Source organism: Typopeltis vanoorti, chromosome 1 (assembly GCF_054136105.1).
Source record: "Typopeltis vanoorti isolate ZY-2024b chromosome 1, IOZ_Tvanoo_1.0, whole genome shotgun sequence".
In the NCBI taxonomy this organism is placed as follows: domain Eukaryota; kingdom Metazoa; phylum Arthropoda; class Arachnida; order Uropygi; family Thelyphonidae; genus Typopeltis; species Typopeltis vanoorti.
Window position 1 is genome coordinate 137083907 of NC_143549.1, and position 21120 is coordinate 137105026.

Sequence of the window (21120 nt, forward strand, 5' to 3'; positions counted from 1 at the left end):
TTGTATACAGCTAATTTAGTTTATTGTACAGTGAAAGCTGTGAAGTATTTATGACTAAACAAACACACATAACCACAGTAATAAGTTTTAATAAATGTTTGCTGCTAACTACAAACCAATCAACCAGATCTATAACTTGTTGCCTTCTCCTAAAGACAAACTCTTACCTCTGATGCTACCTGGCGGGTATGAGGTTCCATGTTCCTGTAAATTGTCTTACTATGGACATTCAGGTAAATCTGTTAATAAACGCATTTCAGAACATCAAGACCATATCCATCTTATCAAACCACAGAAATCTGCCTTGCACAACATGGAGTTGAAAACCAAAACCATAGGATCCATTAGGAAAAGAGCAAACTTCTACATAGATCTTTATATAAGCATGAACATTTATATAAAAAAAGTGCTGAAGCCCTACGTCACCAACCAAATCTACACCGTAATGATGTTCTTGCTATTCCTAGTGTGGGAAATTGTCATACAGAAATATGTAAAATAATTTTATATATGTTATCTTATTTTAATGTACACCTAAACCTCTTTTTATGCGAATTTTTTTTACGCGAATTCGAAGTTACGCAAATTGGGATATCAAAAATAATTTTTTTTACTCGATTTTTATTCACTTTTAGGTGACCAACCTAAAGTCTAAGTTAGGAAAAAATCCGTAATTCAAGAAAATTCTGAGAATTTTGTAGAATTGCATTCTTGTTCCAATTTAGAAAATTCTAAATTCTAGAAAATTCTGAGAATTTTGTAGAATTGCATTCTCGTTTCAATTAAGAAAATTCTAAATTCTTATGAATTTCATTTATTGGGAATTCCCCGAATTATAATACATAACTGACTGCGCACAAAAAAGCAGTTCTTAGCAGCTTGAATTTGGTGTTTGAGTAGACAACATATTTTCCACATTTTTTGTATTTGTATTTTTTAAGTGAAATCAAAATAAAAATCATGTTATAAAATTAAGAAATAATAAATGGTAAGGTATATGTAATTTTCAAACTTTCATTTCATTAACCGAAGATTTTAATCCAGCCCTCACATGATGTTGCCGATAACAAAAAAAAAAAAAAAATGGAAAGCCATTTCCTTGGATATAAAAATTCAAATTTTAGATCATCTTCAAACTGGGGAAGGTGCGACGGCTTTGGAGTCCGTGAATCAACTATCAGATCTATAAAGAAAAATGAACAGACTATTAGAAAAGCGGTATGTTCTGGTACAAAATCAAGTGCGAAATTATCAACAAGAGATGTTGTTCTAGAAAAGGCCGAAAAAGCTTTAATGATGTGGATAGAAGATAATGTACAAAAAAGAATTTTGTACATTATCTTTTTTAATCTGTTCATTTTATGAACAGATTAAAAAAAAAGTCCCTAGCCTCATCGATCTCTTGGAGTACCATTCCATCAATATAGTACACAGCTGGTAATCTTTTAATCCCAAAATGCATAACTTTACACTTTTCCACATTGAACTGACACCCATTTTACCAGCTTATTTAAATCATCCTGCAAACTCTCAACATTAGCTTGATTTTTTATTGCGCTACCCAACTTTGCATCATCAGCAAACAACTGAATATTTCCTTTTAAGCCAATTCCTATATCATTTATGTACAAATTAAACAACAATGACCCAAGCACAGAGCCCTAAGGCCCACCACTGGTCACCTTCCTTATCCTGGACTCTGCTCCTCCATACACTACCTTCTGGTATCTCTCCCTGAGCCATTCTCCTATCCATATCACCAGTTTAGTATCCATCCCCATCTGCTCCAATTTGTGCAACAGTATTCCATGGGGTATCCTGTCAATAGCATTAGCAAAATCCAGAAGTACCACTGTGTAGCCATTTTCTTTGTCCAACTCAGATGTCATTCTATTATAAAAAGTTAATAAATTGCTAAGGCAGGGTTGACCTTTAACAAAACCATGTTGGCTCCTATAGAGTATCATATCCTGATCCACCTATTCTTGAATTTTGCCTTTAACCAACTTTTCCTATACTTTTACCACCACTCCTGAGATGTGATTAGTCTGCAATTAACTACCGCAGTTTTAGAGTCACCTTTATGCAAAGGAACCACTTTGCCCAACTTTCACTCCCTAGGGACCATACCAGAGTTCAAACTTAAGTTAAATAACCAAGTGAGCGGCGTTGACAATTCCTTTGCACATTCACACAACACCCGAGCTGATATTCCGTCTAAACCTACAGCAGTGTTTGCATGTAAATTTTGCAATATACTAAGTACCTCTGATTTCTTAACTTCAGTTCTCACATTGGTTATTGCTACAGGTACAGAGATATCCTCACTTGGGTGATAGACTTTTGAAAAGTGATCACTCAGTAACTCTACTATTACAACCAAATTTATCACCTCAATACCATCGGCACCCAAGTTATCCTTCCGAAGTCATTCTTCCTTTTACTTGCCACATAGTGGAAGAACTCTTTGGGATTACCCTTGATCTTCTTGGCTAAGGTCTTCTTATAATCTGATTTAGCTTTTCTTACTATGCTGGTAACCTTCCTAGCTTGAGCCTTGTAAATTCTCCATAACATTTTCTTCTTTTGCAGATCAAACTTGATACTACTACTCATCCATCTAACGCCTACCTTGTTTGTCTTCCTGACCATGGGGACACAATCTAATATTGCCTTCCTCAGATACCCGCTGATTTTATTCCATGCACTGCTAACATCTTTCCCCTGCAATATGTTCTGCCATGGGATGGCTGCAAGCTCACTCCGAAGCTTGTTATAATTGCCTAACCTGTAGTTCTATATGTGCCTTGTTAAGAGAGAAATCCACAAATTTTGCAACCTCCCAAGTCAATACCACATGATTGCTCTCACCAATTGGAGGTAACGAGGACCTTACTTATCCTCTGTTCCTATGACCAGGTCCAACACTCTCACACCACATGTACCTTCAGTTATGTGCTGTTTCAAATAATTATCTGGTATAAGATGTATGAATTCCATTTCTTTTTTGCCGCATGATCCTTAATCATAGAATTACCATATATTTTACCACTCACACGTAGAATATGAGGCCGTCAGTAACACTTCATTCAAGTCCAAACAAGTGTCTCTGACGGCCTCATTTTCTACACTATTCAGCATGACTCTCCCAGTTTCATTACTCAACACTCTTTTACTTACTCCCTCGCTCTCACGACATCTTGTTTCTTCTAGACCTCTTGTGCTTTCATTCTGTTGACTCCCAATTACTTCATCAATCACCAAAGACTCTCCCATACTTAATGCTGTTCTAGTTACTTCAGCTAAAGCAATCTCCATAGTCCTAATTCCTCTATTCAACACATTTAACTCAATTTTAATTTTTAAAACCTCCTGCTGAAGTTCTGCCACTACAGTCCCGATGTCTGCTTCAATTCCTAATCACTCCAGCCTATCCCGACACCTCTCACATACTTCGACGTTTTCATTCTTCTCATTTAGCCAAACAGTCCACAGATCCTTCACATTCTTTCACGCATACACATAGCAGTTTCCACAACGCATCCATTACAAAAAATCCAACGCAGAGCCAGACTTTCGTATAGAAGTTCCTCCGAACCGCTGACTTACGTCTCTTGTTGTACGCCATCTTTAGATGCTGAAGTAGTGAAACAAACGGCAGTGAAAACACAATATATACAACAGAGTTTCAAACATTAATACCACTGAAGGACACTTCTATCCAACTGAAGCACAACTGTTGCACAATTTGAGACAAAAAAAGCCACACTATGCTTTAATTTATAAACATGTTTTCTAGCATAACTCAACACGACTTCCACGTTCACTAGCGACACTCAATATTTACTTATTAAAACTTATTACTGTGGTTACGTGTGTTTATTTAGTTAGGTAATTTAGTGTTTTGACTAATTTCTCTCTTATTCCATATAAATTTATTCAGTTGATTTCCTACCATACCAGCTTTGTTGATTCTGTTGTCTATTTCCATATTTAATTTACCATCTTCGCCAAAAATTGTGCCTAAGTAGCTGAAATGTTTTACTTGTTCTCTAGGTTCTCCATTCACATTGCAGTTGATATTTTCAATGCTTATGCCTATTTTCATTTTATTTGTCTTATTATTGCTGACCTTCATACTATATCTATTACGACAGTTATCCAATTTAGGGAATCTTGCAGACTTGTAGCGGATTTATTTAGAAAGTATAACATCATCTGCATAAAGCCAAGAGCTGATATTGGCAACTCCAATTTGATATCAGGTGTAATACCACTTTCCTATATAATATCATCCATATAGATAATGAACAGAGGGAATAATGCACCTCCTTGTCTGACACTAGATTTAACATTAAACCATCTTCCTGATCTCCCTGTACTTCAATTCTGACTACTGACTTGAAACTCAAATCAAGACTAAAAGTATTGCTTGATATGATGCTCCATTGACACCATACAACTGTAGCACTTTGAACAGCTTCTCTCTTGGCACCTTGCCATATGCCTTTTCCACATCTACAAAACTTAAATACAGATCTTTGTTATATTCCCATGGCTTCTCAGTTATTTGTCATAAAGTAAAAATCTGATCCTGACAGCCTCTATTTGGCCTGAATCCAGCTTGTTCTTCACCAAGCTTCCCTTCCACAATCCTTTTCAACCGTTTCTTAAGTATACTTGCATATATCTTACCAAGAACACTCAGTAGAGAAATATCTCTATAATTTTCACATTCAGTTTTATTTCCCTTTTTATATATGGTTACTACGAGAGCTCTACTCCAATCATCTGGAATTCATCCCTCTGTCGAGGCCTTCTGAACTATACAGTGCAGGCTTCTGCTCAAATATCATCTACTCCAACTGCTTTTCCACATTTCAGCCTTTGATGGCTTTTCTACTTTAAATATGGATATGCATTCCTGATCAGTGTTGGTTTACCATTGTGCTGTCATTGATTGTTTTATTTAGCAATTTTTCAAAGTAATTACTCCATACTTCAAGGATATCTTTTCTCCATTTTTCATGTCACCTTTATCATCTCTAATTCCTTTTACAGCACTCTTTCTTCCATTTCTGAGATTCTTTACCAACCGCCAGAATATCTTGCCATCTTCTTGATATTTATTTTCTGCTCTTACCAAAGTCTTCTCATTACTTTTGTTTAGCTAGTTTTACACAGTGTTTAGCTTTCTTACATTTGTCTCTGTATTCTCTAAGAACATAAGCCCACTTATTTGTCATGGACTTTTAATATGCTTTCTTCTTTTCCTTCACTCTCTCTCTCTCTCTCTCTCTCTCTCTCTCTCTAACTTTCTGAGTTCTTCATGGAGTTCTGATTTTTCTATCCCTACTGACAACTTCACCACATGCCTCTCTGGCTGAATCAGTCAGTGTTTTCTTCAGGGCTTGCCACTGAATCTCCAAGGTTTGGTTCCTGTTCTCAAATTCTTTCCTCTTTTTTTGGATAATGTTTGTGCACAACTTGTATTCCCTTTAAAACTTTCTTACATTCTCTTTCTTTTCAATTTGAAATTTAATTTTATCCTGCTGAAGACTAAATGGTGATCACATCCAATTTCAAATCCTCTGTACACTCTAGTGTACTGCACCAGGAAGAAAAATCACTATCAACAATAACATAGTCGATGAGACTTTTCGTATTCCTTGCCTCTTCTCTCCATGTGAATTTATGCACATTTTTATGTTGGAACATTGTGTTAGTAATAATCAGTCCATGTCCTGAGCAGAACTCCAACGGATATTTGTCATTATTATTAGCTTTGATCTTTTCTCTCAAAATTTTCCCAAAATATTTTTGTATGTCTGATAATTATTTCCCACTCTGCTATTTAGATCCCCAACAAGGACCTACTTTTCATTTTTCATTGTGTCAGTTGTTTTCTCTAATTTAAAAAAAAAAATAATTAAAAAAAAAAAAAAAAAAACCTCCTCTTATTCCTTAATAGAACCTTCTGTGGGACCTTAGGCACAAATAATTCTGATTCTCCAGTTCCCCGTTCGGTATTTGCCCACATCACTCTACTTGAGACTGCCTGCTATTGAAGAAAATTAACCTCATATTTAGTGTTGAATACTATGTCTACTCCTTCTTTTCCTTGATTGTCATTGCCTGAATATAACATTTTGTATTTATTACTCAGAAAGATCTCGCCAGTTTTTGTCTTTTTTGTTTCAGTCACCCCTATTATGTCGATCTGGTTCTTACCCAATTCCTCAGCTAGCTCCATTTCTTTGCCATTCAGGCTTCTTATGTTTATAGTATCAATCTTGTGCTCTGGTGATATTGAGTTGGGATGTGTTTTAGGATTTGTTCCAGTAGCTGACTTGTTGCTGTTCACCATGGTTCCCTGGCGAAAACAACAGGGGCCTTGTTTAACTGGGCAACACCCCAGCCGGCATGAAATTCTGTCATGTTGTACCATCATTTCATATTGTGGTTTAAGCCAATAAGAATATAATTTGGTCGGCTAAATCCGAATTTGCCAGCCCATCTTCGTTTGTTCAGTATCCAAGTAGATACCTAACAGGGTTCACCATGGGAAGGTGAGGATTGGACATCAGGTCAGAAGCCCAGGTCGGTTCTCCACATTCATTTAAGGGCTATGTTTAGGTCTCCTCCCACTGTAAATAGTAACAAATTAAAATTAGTACTCATTTTATGTCAATATGATTTCAACAGGGAAACAAACTTAATTTGATTTAAATCAGTAATTACATGTTTCATTGCTTATGGGAAGAAAATATTCTCAATTATTATTAGTAGTAGTTTGGTTTGGGAGGAAGAAAACTGTTTGTTAATAATACAGCTCTTTATTATTATTGTGGATGTGGAATATGGCAATCAAAAATTATGGATTACGTTTTGCTCTATGATAATGCAGTTTGTTTAGCAGCAAATTGAAATGCAGCTTTGTTACCAGTAACTAATTTTTTATACTGTCGTTTGTTGTTGCTTGTCATCCTCCATGTCCATTAAAAAAACTTGGATATAGATCATTGAAGTGCACAATATGTATATAGGGACTAGTTCGCTAGAGGGCTACACAGTGTATAGTGTTTGCAGAGAGCTCCCAAAAAGATAAGTATTATTTTGAGAAAAAATTGGCAATTGATTTAATCTTAACCTAGTATTGTTTGTTTTTGGTAACTTGGTGTGTCTGTGTGATTTTTGGTGTGATTTCCGCTTTATTTAAACTACTAGTTTAAAGATACAATTGATAGTGTAGCACATGGCACCAATGCGACGAAAAACAATGGCATACAAAACTTCACTGTCTTTGTTCAAAAACTTTAATGTAAAGGAATTCGTCCGGTGTAATATGTGCGGGATGTATTCTTTCCTGAAAGAGACTGGAGTTTGGATAGATAATGATAGTGGTGGGAGACGGTGCCGAAAGTGTATGGTAAGTGAGGAATTAAAGTGTGTGTCATGTCATGAGATTGTTGTTGTTGTAGAAGAAAGCCAGATTGTGAGAGAAAATGGTGGTTTGATAGTAAATTGTGATGTTGTACAAGATAGCAATGAGAGTGGTGATGAAAGAGAGAGTAAAAGTAATTATACAGAGAGAAAATGGTTTGAATGATAAAAAAAATTAGAAATTAGCTGTAATGAGTGAGATTGCATGGTTATGCAGAGTATTACATAGGGCAACGCAGCAGTTGGAGGGTCTGCAAAACTCTTTCCTGAGTGCCTCGGCTAACGGAAATAAGCATAAGATTGGGAGTGTTTCAGAAATGAAAGAAAGAGTGTTGTATGGTGACTCGTTAGTAAGAGTTGTGATAGATGAGAGTTTGACTAAATTGTACTTACCGGGTGTGAAAATTAAGGATGTAAGTGAGAGTATTAGAGCGCAAAAGCAGAGGGTGAAAGAAATGATAGCTGTAGCCGGAACGAACGATTTGAAAGGAGATAAATTTGATATGAGAGAGGACCTGAAGGAATTATTAGAGGTAGCGAAAGAAAATAGTGACAGTGTTAGGATAATGAGTCTGTTGCCACAGTATGACAGAGAAGAGTTCAGAAAGAGGGCCATAATTACAAATGACTTTATGCGCAGTTTATGCAGATGGTGTGAAGTGAGTTTGATGGGCGATAGGATTTGTACAAGATGGATGGCTTACATTTGAATGGATTTGGTGTACGAAGACTGGAAAAAGTGTTGCTGAGTGAAGTGAGAGTGGATGTGCAAAATCAGGGAAACTAGCACTATTAGGAGGGGAGGAAGTGGATACGCAGACATCAGTGAGGCAGTTGAGTGGAAGAATGTATATAACATGCCCGAGCCAGTACGAAGGACAAGAAATCAGAATGGGATAGTTATATCCCATTCTGATTCCATTATGCATCAAGATTAGGGTGGGACAAATGGACCTCTGCATTTCATATATACTAATTCCAGGAGTATTAGTAACAAGAAGGAAGAATTTTTGGCCTTGGTTGGCTCTTCCTGGTCAGAGATTATTGGCATCAGTGAAACATGGCTGACAGAAGATGATATAGTTAGTGGGATAGAATCTGTAGGGTATAGTGTGTTCAGGAGGAACAGAGAGAATAAAATGGGGGGAGGAGTGTTATTGATGATAGCTGATGAACTGCAGCCAAGTAGAATAGAAGTTGTATTGCAGGATAGTGAAAAGAGCTCATTTGAGGCTATTTGGTGTGAGATTGACAAACAGAACAAAATGTACATTTGGGTGCTGATATAGACCAGGTGATGGAATAGATGGTGGAAATAGTATGCATAGACAAATTAATGAAATGAGTGGAAGAGGGTAATTATTATGGGGGATTTCAACTATGGTAACATCGATTGGAAGGAGGAGAGGACACATGTGAGGAAGGAACTGGATTTTATTCAATTATTCAGGGATAACTATCTGAGATAGCATGTAATGGAAAACTACTAGGGGTTTGAGAGTGCTTGACTTAGTAATAGCATCTGAGAATTTGACTGTAATGAATATGACCATGTTGCAACCTATTGGTGAGTGATCATAGGGTCTTGACCTGGGAGGTGGCTAAATGTGTGAAATTTTCGATTAAGACAGGGTACATGTGGAATTATCGTGCTGGCAAGTATGACAAGCTTAGGAGATTGCTTGGTTCATTTCCATGGCATGTAAAACTGCAAGGTTTGGATGTTGATAGGGCATGGGAAGTGGTCAAGGAGCATTTGTAGCAGGTTATGGCTGACTGTATACCTACAGTCTGAATAGTAAATCAAGTAGGGGTTAAATGGATGAATGACACCATTAAACTTGAGTTGCAAAAAAAGAAACAACTGTGGCAGGAATTTAAGGAGAATGGTGACCTGCAGGCACATGAACGGTATAAAACGCAGGCCAGAAGGGTAACGAGTGTGGTAAAAAAAGGAAAAGCAGATTATGAAAGGAATCTAGCTATGCAAGCTAAAGAGAATCCCAAACAGTTCTTTCAATATGCTGCAAGCAAAAAAAAAACTGTACACAACAGAATGATTTTAAGGAATGGCGATGGTAAGGAGGTCACTGAATCAGTCGATATAATGGAATTACTGAGCGAGCACTTTGCAAGCGTATATCATCCAGGTGGTGACATTGAAAAAATGAAGGAACCATTAGTTTATACTGGAATTGTGATGAATGAAGTGCAGGTTAATAGTCTATTATAGAACCTTAATGTGAATACATCTGTGGGATTGGACGGTATACCAGTACGGGTCTTATGTGAAGTGGCTAAAGAATTGTCAGTGCCCTTGACCATATTGTTTAATCTGAGTCTCGGGTCTGGTTTAGTCCCGAAGGTGTGGAAAGAGGGGAAAATAGTTCCACTGCATAAAGGAGGATCCAAGACTACTGTTGCAAATTACCGACTGATCAGCATATCAGGAGTCATTGTCAAGGTTTTGGAGAAAGTAGTCAAGGGAAAAATACAGGAATGGATTGATGAAAATGAGATACTGTACGGGGGGGACAGCATGGTTTTGTGAAGGGTAGATCATGCCTCAGTAACTTGCTCAGGTTTTATAACACAGTGATGGCTGAACTGGATAAGGGTAATGAGTTTACAGTGATACTGCTGGACCTGGCTTAGGCCTTTGATAGGATACCACATGGAATTCTAATCCGTCAACATATGGGAATGGATATAGGGTTGGTGAGATGGATAGGAGGGTGGTTGATGGAGAGATACCAGAGAGTAGTTTACTCAGGAGTGAAGTCCAAAAGACGGCTTGTGACTAGTGGTGTGCCGCAGGGTTCTGTTCTTGGACTACTGCTGTTTAATTTGTTCATTAACGATATAGGGAAGAATCTGAGAGGAACAGTTCATTTGTTCTCTGATGATGCAAAATCGGGTAGGGCAATAGTGAATGCAGAAAATGTCAAAATTTTGCAGGATGATTTGGATAGATTGGAGGTCTGGGCTATGGAGAATGAATGTCACTTTAATGTGGCAAAATGTAAGGTTATGCATTTTGAGGTGAAAAGATTAGCAGCAGTATATCACACTGGTGGAACTGTACTCCAGGAGATTGATGAGGTCAGGGATTTGGGAGTGTTGGTGTATAGGGAGTTGAAGTTTAGGGGGCACATTACAAAAGTGGCTAAATCAGCTCATGAAATTACTTGGATGCTGAAGAATACTTTGATGAGCAGAGATAAGCAAGTTATTATTCCTCTGTATCGAGCCTTGATAAGACCCCATCTTGACTACTGTACCCAGATTTGGTCACCTAGGTTTCTTCTTGATGGGGAGGAGGTTGAGAGGATCCAGAGGCGAGTAACCAAGATGATAGCAGGTCTATGGAATAAACCTTATGAGAACAGGTTGAAGATTTGTGGGTTGCAGAAATTGGTTGATAAGCGGCAAAGGGGAGATATGATTGAGACATTCAAATTGCTGAAGGGTTTCTATAGGATTAATTCAGAGGATATTTTTGAGAACAGGACTGGTGGTGGGAGGGCTAGGGGACATCCATGGAAGCTTGGCAAGAGTGTGGAAGAAAAAAAAATTTCTTTGATCACTGATTCCCTAAATTTACTTTTCCCCCCTTACATGCCATTGATTTAAACACCCAATTTAAGTGTTTTTGTAAATTGTAACAATAAACAGTAACTCAAAAAATATATAAAAGTATAACATAAAATGCTATGCGCAACCGAGATTATTAATGCTGTCAGTTAAGTGTTCGTGTATTCATCAATATCATTCACATAATTACTAAACCTTTCCATTTAAATTCTATGAATACCTTTCCTTTCCTTTAATGATACACAATGATCAGTTAATTTTGTTAAATTATGGATACTATTACCTGTTAGTAATAATTATGTTAATTTCCCAAGGTTTCAACTTTCATATTAAAGGTACAGTGACCAGATTTTCAAAAAAAAAAAAAAAAAAAGAGGCGGGGGAGGGGGGGTATTTTGAATTTTTCAGTAATTAAAGAAAGGGAAAAAATGGGACACTTGTGGTACACTCTACATAAAAATTGAATAACATATAATTATAATATTACAGGACTGAAGTGTGCATTATAATGATGGAATATCAGCATTATCATTATTATGATAATGCTGATATTCCATCAGCATTATCATTATTATTATATTTATATGAAGACATTATTTCTTCAAAAAAAGTTTTAGTTCTTTCAAGATGCATTCATAAAAGTCAATACACAAAATATCATGATCACAATTATTGTGATCATGACATTTTGTGTATTGTGTCTTGATCACAATTATTGCTTTCACAGTCTTGGTGTTGAAGCAGTTCTTTTCATCAGACCACAAAGAACTCATGAGAGAAAAAATTCTCTCTACAGCTGCATTTGCTCCTGGGATTGCCATAACAAATGCATCAACTAGCAGTATATTTTTGTAGTGGATGTTTTTATTTTGGAGCAACTTAAACACGTCACACCACTTTTTGTCCACTTCACCGTTTGTGTCCTTCCAGTCTTTTTGGAGTTCGCAACATTATTTATATGGCTGACTTCATCAAATAATTCATCTTCATCAACAATATTGAATATTTTGCTGTCAACATCACTGATTGCTTTTAGGCTGCTTGCAACTTCTGCCCAAGTTAGTGGGGTTTGCAACTTAATCCAGTGAAATGCTTTCAATAGCTGGAAATGATAAATCCATTTGCTTAAATATTCAAGGAAAGTATCATAAAATAAATTTGTAGTGTCTAAAAATTCTTTTTCATCAACGATGCTCTCATCTTTGAACTCGGAAATAATTGATGACATTTTAAATGTTTGAAAGTTCTCAGCTTCTTATTTGTAATTTGTAGTCGGAGCAATACCAATTCTTCTACCACTTCAGTTGCCGAAATATTTACCATTTCTATTTTCGTTATTGTTGCTGAGAATATTTTCAGCTGGTTTGTTTTGCAGGAAATGGAGCCAAAGTATTGATTATTGGTTACTGAAAAATGATGAAAATGCAACAATATAGAACAGTATTATGGAGAGCATAAAACAAGGGAGGTATACAAAATGATCAGAACCATTAATAGAAAGTGGCAACCAAAACAGACTACAATTAAAGATGAAAAAGGCAAAGTATTGATGAATAAAGAAAAAATTGTACAGCGGTGGATAAGATACTGTAGCGAGTTATATGAAGAAAAACTAAATTCAGATAGTGTTGGGAAACTGACTGAAGAATTGAAGCAGATATCACCACCAGATAATGAGCATGATATGGACATTTTAAGAGGAGAGGTAGAAAGACGGCTAAAACACAACAAGAGTCCTGATAACGATAACATTACTGGAAAAATGATTAAATATGGTGGTGAAAGTATGGTTACAGAAATGCACCAACTATGTAATATGATATGGAAAGAAGGGAAAATGCCAAAGGAGTGGGTGAAATCAATATTAATAACATTATACAAGAAAAGAAATAAGCTAGAATGTAAAAATTATAGAACAATTGCCTTGATAAGTCACCTTGGTAAAGTGATGATGATCATATTGACAGAAAGATTGAGAACACAATTGAAAGCATACCTTGCAGACGAGCAAGCAGGATTTAGGAAGGATAGAACTACAATTCAACAGATTTTGACAATGAGATTAATAGCAGAGAAAGCTAGGAGAAAAAACAAAAACATATATACTTGCTTTGTTGATTTTCAGAAAGCATTTGACAGTATTGACCAGAAAGTGACATTAGCAGTTCTGGAATCCTATGGAATTGATAAAAAACTAATAGCTATATTAAAAGATGTTTACTAGAATGCAGTTGCAGCAGTTAGAATAGGTGATGATTTGGGGAAATGGTTTAAAACAAGCAGGGGTACTAGACAGGGAGACCCGATATCACCAAGCATTTTCATCGCACATTTAGAAAGAGCAATGGATAAAATGAAAGAAGATGCCAAAGGAATATTTGTACACGGAATGAGAATTAACAATCTGAGATTTGCAGATGACATTGTTATTATTGAAGAAGATGAAAGAGAACTGCAAAAAACACTGAAACTGTTAAATGAGGAAGGGAAGAGATTTGGACTTGTTATGAACTTTGAAAAAACAAAGACAATGGTATTTGGTGAGAAGAACATGAAACAAAAGATACAAGTGGATGGAACTGATATAGAAAATGTAGAACAATTCACATATTTGGGAAGTAAACTGACGTATGACTTGGACTGTAAAAAAGAAATAAAGATCATGATTGCAAAGGGAAGAACAAATCTGAACCATGGATAACATCTGGAAAAGTAAAGTGATCAGTCTGCAAACAAAACTAAGAGTATTGGAAACATGCATCTTCAGTGGTGTACTGTACGGATCTGAAACGTGGGTAATAAATAAGGAATCAAGAAAAAGAATTTTGGCATTTGAAAGAACTTGTTACAGGAAGATTTTAAAGGAATAGGATAGCACAGACAATCACCAATGAAGAGCTCTATCAGAAGATAAAACCTAAAACAGAATCTAATGCAGAAGATTATAAAATGGAATCTGCAATTATTTGAACACATCTGTAGAATGAGTGAGGACCGGAAGATAAAGACACTTATGTTTGATATTTTGGATGGTTTAAACAGAAGAGGTAGATCATACAGAGAATGGATAGATGATATAAAAGACTGGTGTGGAATGGGTGTACAAAAACTGCAACACTGTGCACTGGACAAAGAAAGGTGGAAGAAGATAGTGAAACAGGCATCAGACATCAACGGGCAGTGAGCTCATGATTCGTGATGATGATGATGAAAAATGATTTCAACAATGTAGGGCATTTATCTTGCAATAATAAGTACGATCTGAGTCCATCATACATATCAATAATCCTATTCACAGCTGGTAGTAATGATAACCATCTTGTTTGTGCACTACCTAGAACATGCTTGTATTCAATTCCCTTACTCTCATGGTGTAAATGTTAAATACTGAAATATTTTATTTATAATTGTTTCGATATCAGTAAGCAAAATATCAGCACTTGTCTGTACCCCATTATGAACAACATGAGAAGCACAGCCAATAGTATGAATGTTCATTTTTAACCCTTTGTCAAGTGTTGAAAAGACATTGTTGGAACCATTGACCTTGTATGTATCCACTGAAGTTGGTGTTGCAGTTATCTGCAGAAAGTGCAATAATTTTCTCAGTCAGCTGCTGTTTCTGCAAAATATCCAATATATGATTTGCAAACAGCTCTGCTGTTTCTTTTGTTAATTTCTGATTTTCTATCACTTTAACCTGAATACCTTTATTCGGGATGAAGTACCTAACAAGGACAGGCCCCAACTTCAAATCTCTGTGGTTTGATGTGTCTACCATAACTGACACATATTTGGCTTGTTTCAGTTCAATTGGTATTTTAATAAATTTAGTTTAATCCTTTACCCAAGTGTAGGCCAACAAAGTTTGTTCCTGAAGTAGTTCAGGACTGAGGCAACTCATAGCAAAGGAGGACCAAGCTCTCGTCACTCCTTGTCTCAGTATCTCCATAATGCAAAGCACATCTCCTTGTGGACATGTGCTTAATGCCTAGCACATATAATGCTATGCATTAAGGGAAGGGCCACTACCCAGACCGGTTTCGACCTTTATTGAGGTCTCATCAGTGGGAGGCAGATCCAGAAGTGATGATACTAAGGCAGAAGCAATGGAGAGGTCATATTTACTTATACGAGTTGTCAAAAGGTGTACCACCTTATTATTAATTTACTCTGGATTTAGTGAAAGATGTCGGAAGTTTATTTTCAACTTGTTTAACGTATTTTCAATTCTCTAACCAAGTTGAAAATAAGCTTCCAACATCTTTCTCTAAATCCAGAGTAAATTAATAATAAGGTGGTTGGCAACTCATATAAGTAAATATGACCTCTCCATTGCTTGCCTTAGTATCACCACTTCTGGGTCTTCCCTACCACTGACAAGACCTCAGTAAAGGTCGAAACCGGTCTGGGTAGTGGCCCTTCCCTTAATGCATAGCATTATACATGTCTGGAAGGAGATGTGCTTTGCATTATGGGAGATACTGAGAGAAGGAGTGATGAGAGCTTGGTCCACCTTTGCTACAAGTTGCCTCAGTCCTGAACTACTTCAGGCGCAAACAGTGTTTGCCTACACTTGGGTAAAGGATTAAAGTAAATTTATTATAGTCTAGCCAAGTTGAAAATAAACTTCCAACATCAATTGGTATTTCTTGCATTGCATAAAGTGCCAGGACATTCACTAAAAGTGATTGGCACTTTGTTCACCCACACGTAAATTTCTTTTGAAATAAATTTCTCACTATTGCAGAGGTGCAGTCCATTGACCTCAAAGAAAGGTTATTGTTCATTGCATGAAACACAAACAAAACTTCTTGAGCTGCAAGACGTTTACTTTCATCATTTAATTTCCCTTTTGAATTTTTCATGAAAAATGATGTAACATCTTGACTTGAACAACTGCGAGCAGTGGCTGCCAATTTATGTTTTTGCTTCGTCAAATGCTGTTTTATATCAGAACGGCCTCCATGTTCAATTGAAAAAAACCGAACTACACACAGTACATTGCAACTCGTTTGTTGTTTCGTTGTCTTTCAAAAAGGGATATTCTTCTTTTAAATCTCGAGTGAAACTACACTTCATTTTCGGCATGATAAGATCTGGGTGAAATATCACCACTCACAATATATACTCGCTTTAACTTTCACAATTACTAACAGGCCAGCATAAGAAGCACAAAACAATGGTATGCTAGACAAAGTAACCTTGTTACCACCCAGATGCTGCAGTGCTGCCACTGGTTGCAGCATTTTCATCCTATCACACACAGAGAGAGTGCATTCATAATAGTTGATAATCGTCATAGCATGAATGTTTTCGATCTCAAGATATCGAGTCTCCAGTAAAGACATTATCCTTTCCATATTCAAACATACAAGAATGAAATCATGTCATGAATTCAAAAAAGGGACAAAATGAGACTAAAGTTAATAAAAGAACAGACAGTTAGTGTCCCGTTAGGTTTTTTTCGGGACATCAAGACCAGAGTCTAAAAAAGGGATGATCTCATTAAAAAAAGGGGACGTCTGGTCACCCTATATTAAGTTCATCATCTGGAGTATATAAACACACACACTGTTACTCTACTGGCCTCACTTCTAGTTAAAGAAAAAAAAAAAAGAAAACTACATCAAAGCTATATCCTATTAATAACATGGTCAGAGAATGAATTCATATTAATACTTTTAATACAGCAAAACTGGTGGAGTAATCAATAATTAAGCATATGTGTTTGTTAAGGCTGATATCCTGGAGTTCTACAGTCTTAAATAATATTTATAATGAACTCATAGAACAAAAGGTTATGTAGGTAAAATATGTGCCATCCATATTCTTGGGATTTTTTGAACATCATTATTTTTAAAAATTGAGTGGTTGTTTAGAATTTCATAGCCCTCTTTAAATTTATACTCATACCACATTTTGATATGAATGTAATGGACAGGTGCATTTCTGGTCAATTCTATGTAGAATATTCAGTGCCTGATCACAAAGGCCAGATTTACCACAAATATTAAATTTAATGTATTGTTTTATGTCACTTGTAACCACAGGTACCTGTGAATCTTTTAATGTCATTTCATTTTTCAGATTTCAAACATGAGAAACTGTATTGAGCATTCTGTGGTCAGTTTCTCACTCACTTCAAGATAGCCTGCTTTCATACCCTCCTACACTGTCCATTATTTTTATTTTAGCACTGTATCTGTACACTTTAGTCAGAACCTTTTCAGAATTTGATATAATGAGCAAGTTCATTATAGCACTGTTTGCTGTCATGAGAGATGATTGTACATTTTGTGTAATCTTAATGTAATCAGTATAAAAGATAGTGTGGTCAGCTATATTCCATGACAGTTCATTCTGTAAGATTGCTACTTATTAAAGTTAAGGATTTAATGTTGCATCGAAATCCTTTGAGAATTTATAGAAAGTTTGACTATATCTTCCTTGATATTTATATTTAATGTTATATTTTTAAATTATAAATTTACATTTTTAATAAAATTAAAATTATTAATTCCCTAGCCAGTCTAATGAATGTGTTTGCTTAATCATAACTTGTGTATCTGATTTGTTGATGTTAATTATTGTATTTTATAGTAGGTACAGATTGGGAGCCAGAAGTAAGAGATGAATGCTGTGTAAGAGTGTGGTCACCAGATTTGTTGCAAGAAGGGCAATGGCACCATCTAGTTGTAGTATTAAATAGAGCTGTACTAAAGAATAGTTCAGTGTCCCTTTATGTCGATGGTCACCATCTGAGTACTCAAAAGGTAAGACAGCTGTGTCAGAGTATATTATATACTGTTTACTTTTTCTTTTTTGAAAATATTTGAAACGTTGAAGAGGACTGCAATCAGGAGTTCATATCAATAATTGAGATAGAGAAAGCAGCCATCAAAAACATAAAATGTGAATGCAGCTGGAGTAGAAAATATTCAACTAAGAAATGCTCAAAGTTGGAGGGATAAAAATTTTACAGTGGCCACATGCCATAATTCAGAAGGCCTGGTCAGAGTGTGGAATTCCAGTTGATTGGAGTAGAGTTCTCATAGAAACAATCAAATATGAGAAAAGGGTGCATGTTATCTCCTCTGTTATTCATCATCATCATCTATGTAGATTGCATTATGAAAGAAAGTGGTATTAAACCTGATATCAAAATTAAAAAGGTTAATCTCATCTCTTTACTTTATGCAAATGATATACTTCTAAATGAATCAAGTAGAAGTCTGCAGGATTTTCTTGGTTGAATAACTGCTGTAATAATCTTGTTATAAAAATCAGAAATAAAAAGACAAAAACCAAGAAATTAGGCAGAAACACTGAAATCATGAACTAATTCCTGGATGAAGAACCTGTTAAACTAGTAAAATATTTCACCATTAGGCACAATTTTTAGTTGAAGATGGCAAATTAAATATGGAAATAGACAACAGAATTAACAAAGCTGGCATGATAGAAAGTCTTCTAAATAAATTTATATGGAATAAGAGAGAAATTAGTCAAAATCCTAAACTAGTTGTATATAAGACAGTCTTTCAAACTAATTTTAACTTATGGATCTGAGAACTGGATTAGAGATAAAATGTGTGATCAAATACTGGAGGCCACAGATATTAGATCACTGAGAAAAAATTAGCAGAGTGAATAGATGGCAACAGTGGCAGAATCATATTAAAACTGAGACATTAGGAAGGAACTTGACATTATTAACATACAGGAACATGTGAACAGAGCTGATCTCAGGTGGTATAGTCACTAAAATAGAATGGGAGAGGAATGGACAGCAAAACAAGTGTTTTTTTTTTTTTTTTTTTTTTCAGAATACCAGAAAAAAAATCCATAAAAAGACCAAGATTTATATGGGTTGATGTAATAAGAAATGCCTTAGAAGACCAAAATATAAGATCTATGAATATTAGAGTCATGAGAGATAAGAGATTAATTTGCAGGTAAATTGTTGATAGGAAGTTAGTAATTACGTCACATTTTCATGTAATCATATTAGTAGTATCATAATATCCTCTATACCCACTTGATGGTTCATATCGGGAATTTTATGATGTATGTTTTGAAACATATATGATAAAGATTTGTGTAGTTAAAGATTTATTGAAAATTAACCACAAATATTTCATACTGAAAATAACATACATCATCAGTATTGTGGAAGAAACAAACAATTTAAATAGGACAGAAAACAAAATAAATACCACAGTTGGTCCACTAGTGCTGCAGCTAGAAAGGTAACATAATACAAATAATTAATCATTTTTATATTTGTTAATGATGAGAATCTCCCCAACTGATTGAAATTCAGACAGTAATAAATCCTTGAAAACATTCATAGTGATGACACTGTTTAAATCTGGCAGATATCATTCTAGTGGATATTTTGTTGACTGTCTACATTCTACATGATGATAAACACCTGACTTATGAGAATTAAGGTACTGATTGTAATAGTGATGTTCACTAATTCTTTTTCATCTGATTGTCCAGCCTATCCAAAATATTCTGAACTAGTCACAAGGAATCTGCTAAACACTGGCTAAACATAGGAGTGAAAGTTTGTCTTTTGTGATTGACAAAAAAAAAATTGAAATATATGAAACAGGAATCTGCTGATAAGTTCTAATATGCCCATCATATGTGGATTAAGATATCTGCATTCATTCTGGTATTCTTGTGTGGAATTGCAAGAATCCAGAATCTGTTTATTATGTTGAGAGATTTTGTCCATTTGATACCATTAAGGATTTGATTTACTGCCAAATCCATAATGTAATCAAATGGCTGTAACCCCTGACATAGCATATGCAACAAATTTTGGATTTCTACAATCCTACAACAATACTATTACAATAGAATGCAGAGTTATGATCCTGTACCTTTCCAGCATGTAGGAAATCTGTCAGCAGATTCTTCAAGAAGTTTGAGCTGATACCTACATATTATTCCAACAGCAAAATTTCCTATTTTTTGCCAACCACAAAAGTTTGAATTCTAAACTGGGGAGGAAATGGAATATAATGCATTTTCTAATTGTCGTACTTTGTATAATAAAATACTTCAATTTATTTCTTGTTTGTGTCAAATATGACATTATGTTAGCATAATTATTATTGCATGAGAATCTCCATGGAATCTGAAGACTCATTATAGGTGACCTGCATTATGCACACAATATTGTTAAATGTTTTTTTTTTTTTGTCATATTCTCTACTTTTCACCTATTAATTAAATTTTACAACCCATACAATCTGCTATCCTCATAGAAAACATTTCTCAGACTATTCTCCACCTTGGTCACTCAATGTTGTTTAAGAAAGTTAACAACATAGATGACATAATAACTAAAAAAATTCACTTATTCATTCCATGATTTTGAAAAAGTTAAATTGGCATCTTCAGGAGAATTATGTTAGTATCATCAACACTTTCATTCAGGCATTATTTCAGTAAATGAGAATGAACAGAGAAATACAGGAGGGCCTATAGTCCTAAATTTATACCACTTATTGACTTTAGTTGAGTTTTCTTGGCCATGTTTGTTAGGTTAGGATAGTTAGAGCAGAAGCAGATTTACAGATGAGCCTCTCAAATGAAATTAAATTAAAATCATAAATCATATCATGAATTAAAAATGCCAAAAAAGTATATTCTTGTTTAATCCTTTATTAGAGTGTTAGCAAAGTTTATGGATGCAGCTTTTAATGACCAGGCTACTTTATATATAGAGCTAATGACTTCATAATAATTGCCTTAGTATACATGTTTCAGGTGTATTATGCTATGCATTATGGGAAGGGCCACTATCCAGACCAGTTTCGGCCTTTATTGAGGCCTCATCAGTGGGAGCCAAAACCAGAAGAGATGCCAATGTTGAAGTAATGCAGAAGTCAAAGGTCTTAGGACCAAATCTAATTGGTTCTGTAACTAGAGTATCTAGGAAGGGCAGACTGTTCTTACTATCTGTTTCTGTAGTAAATTGTATCCTTGGATGTTGGCTGTTCAAATGGGAAAGAAAAGTGTTTATGGTGTTTGGGCCATGTAGTCAAATAGCAAACACGTCAT

The 21120-nt window shown here is 35.4% G+C and overlaps 1 protein-coding gene across 3 annotated transcripts in view; it reads left to right on the forward strand.

The window, feature by feature from the left end:
• Positions 1 to 21120, forward strand: part of bchs (WD repeat and FYVE domain containing 3 bchs) — a 1305514-nt gene that overhangs the window by 409164 nt on the left and 875230 nt on the right. For 2 of the 3 annotated variants that reach the window (XM_090399415.1, XM_090399430.1), the window contains exon 22: positions 17641 to 17813. In XM_090399415.1, coding sequence (XP_090255541.1) covers positions 17641 to 17813 — 173 coding nt within the window. The remainder of the gene's footprint in view (positions 1 to 17640; positions 17814 to 21120) is intronic. The other variant, XM_090399420.1, reaches the window with a different exon arrangement.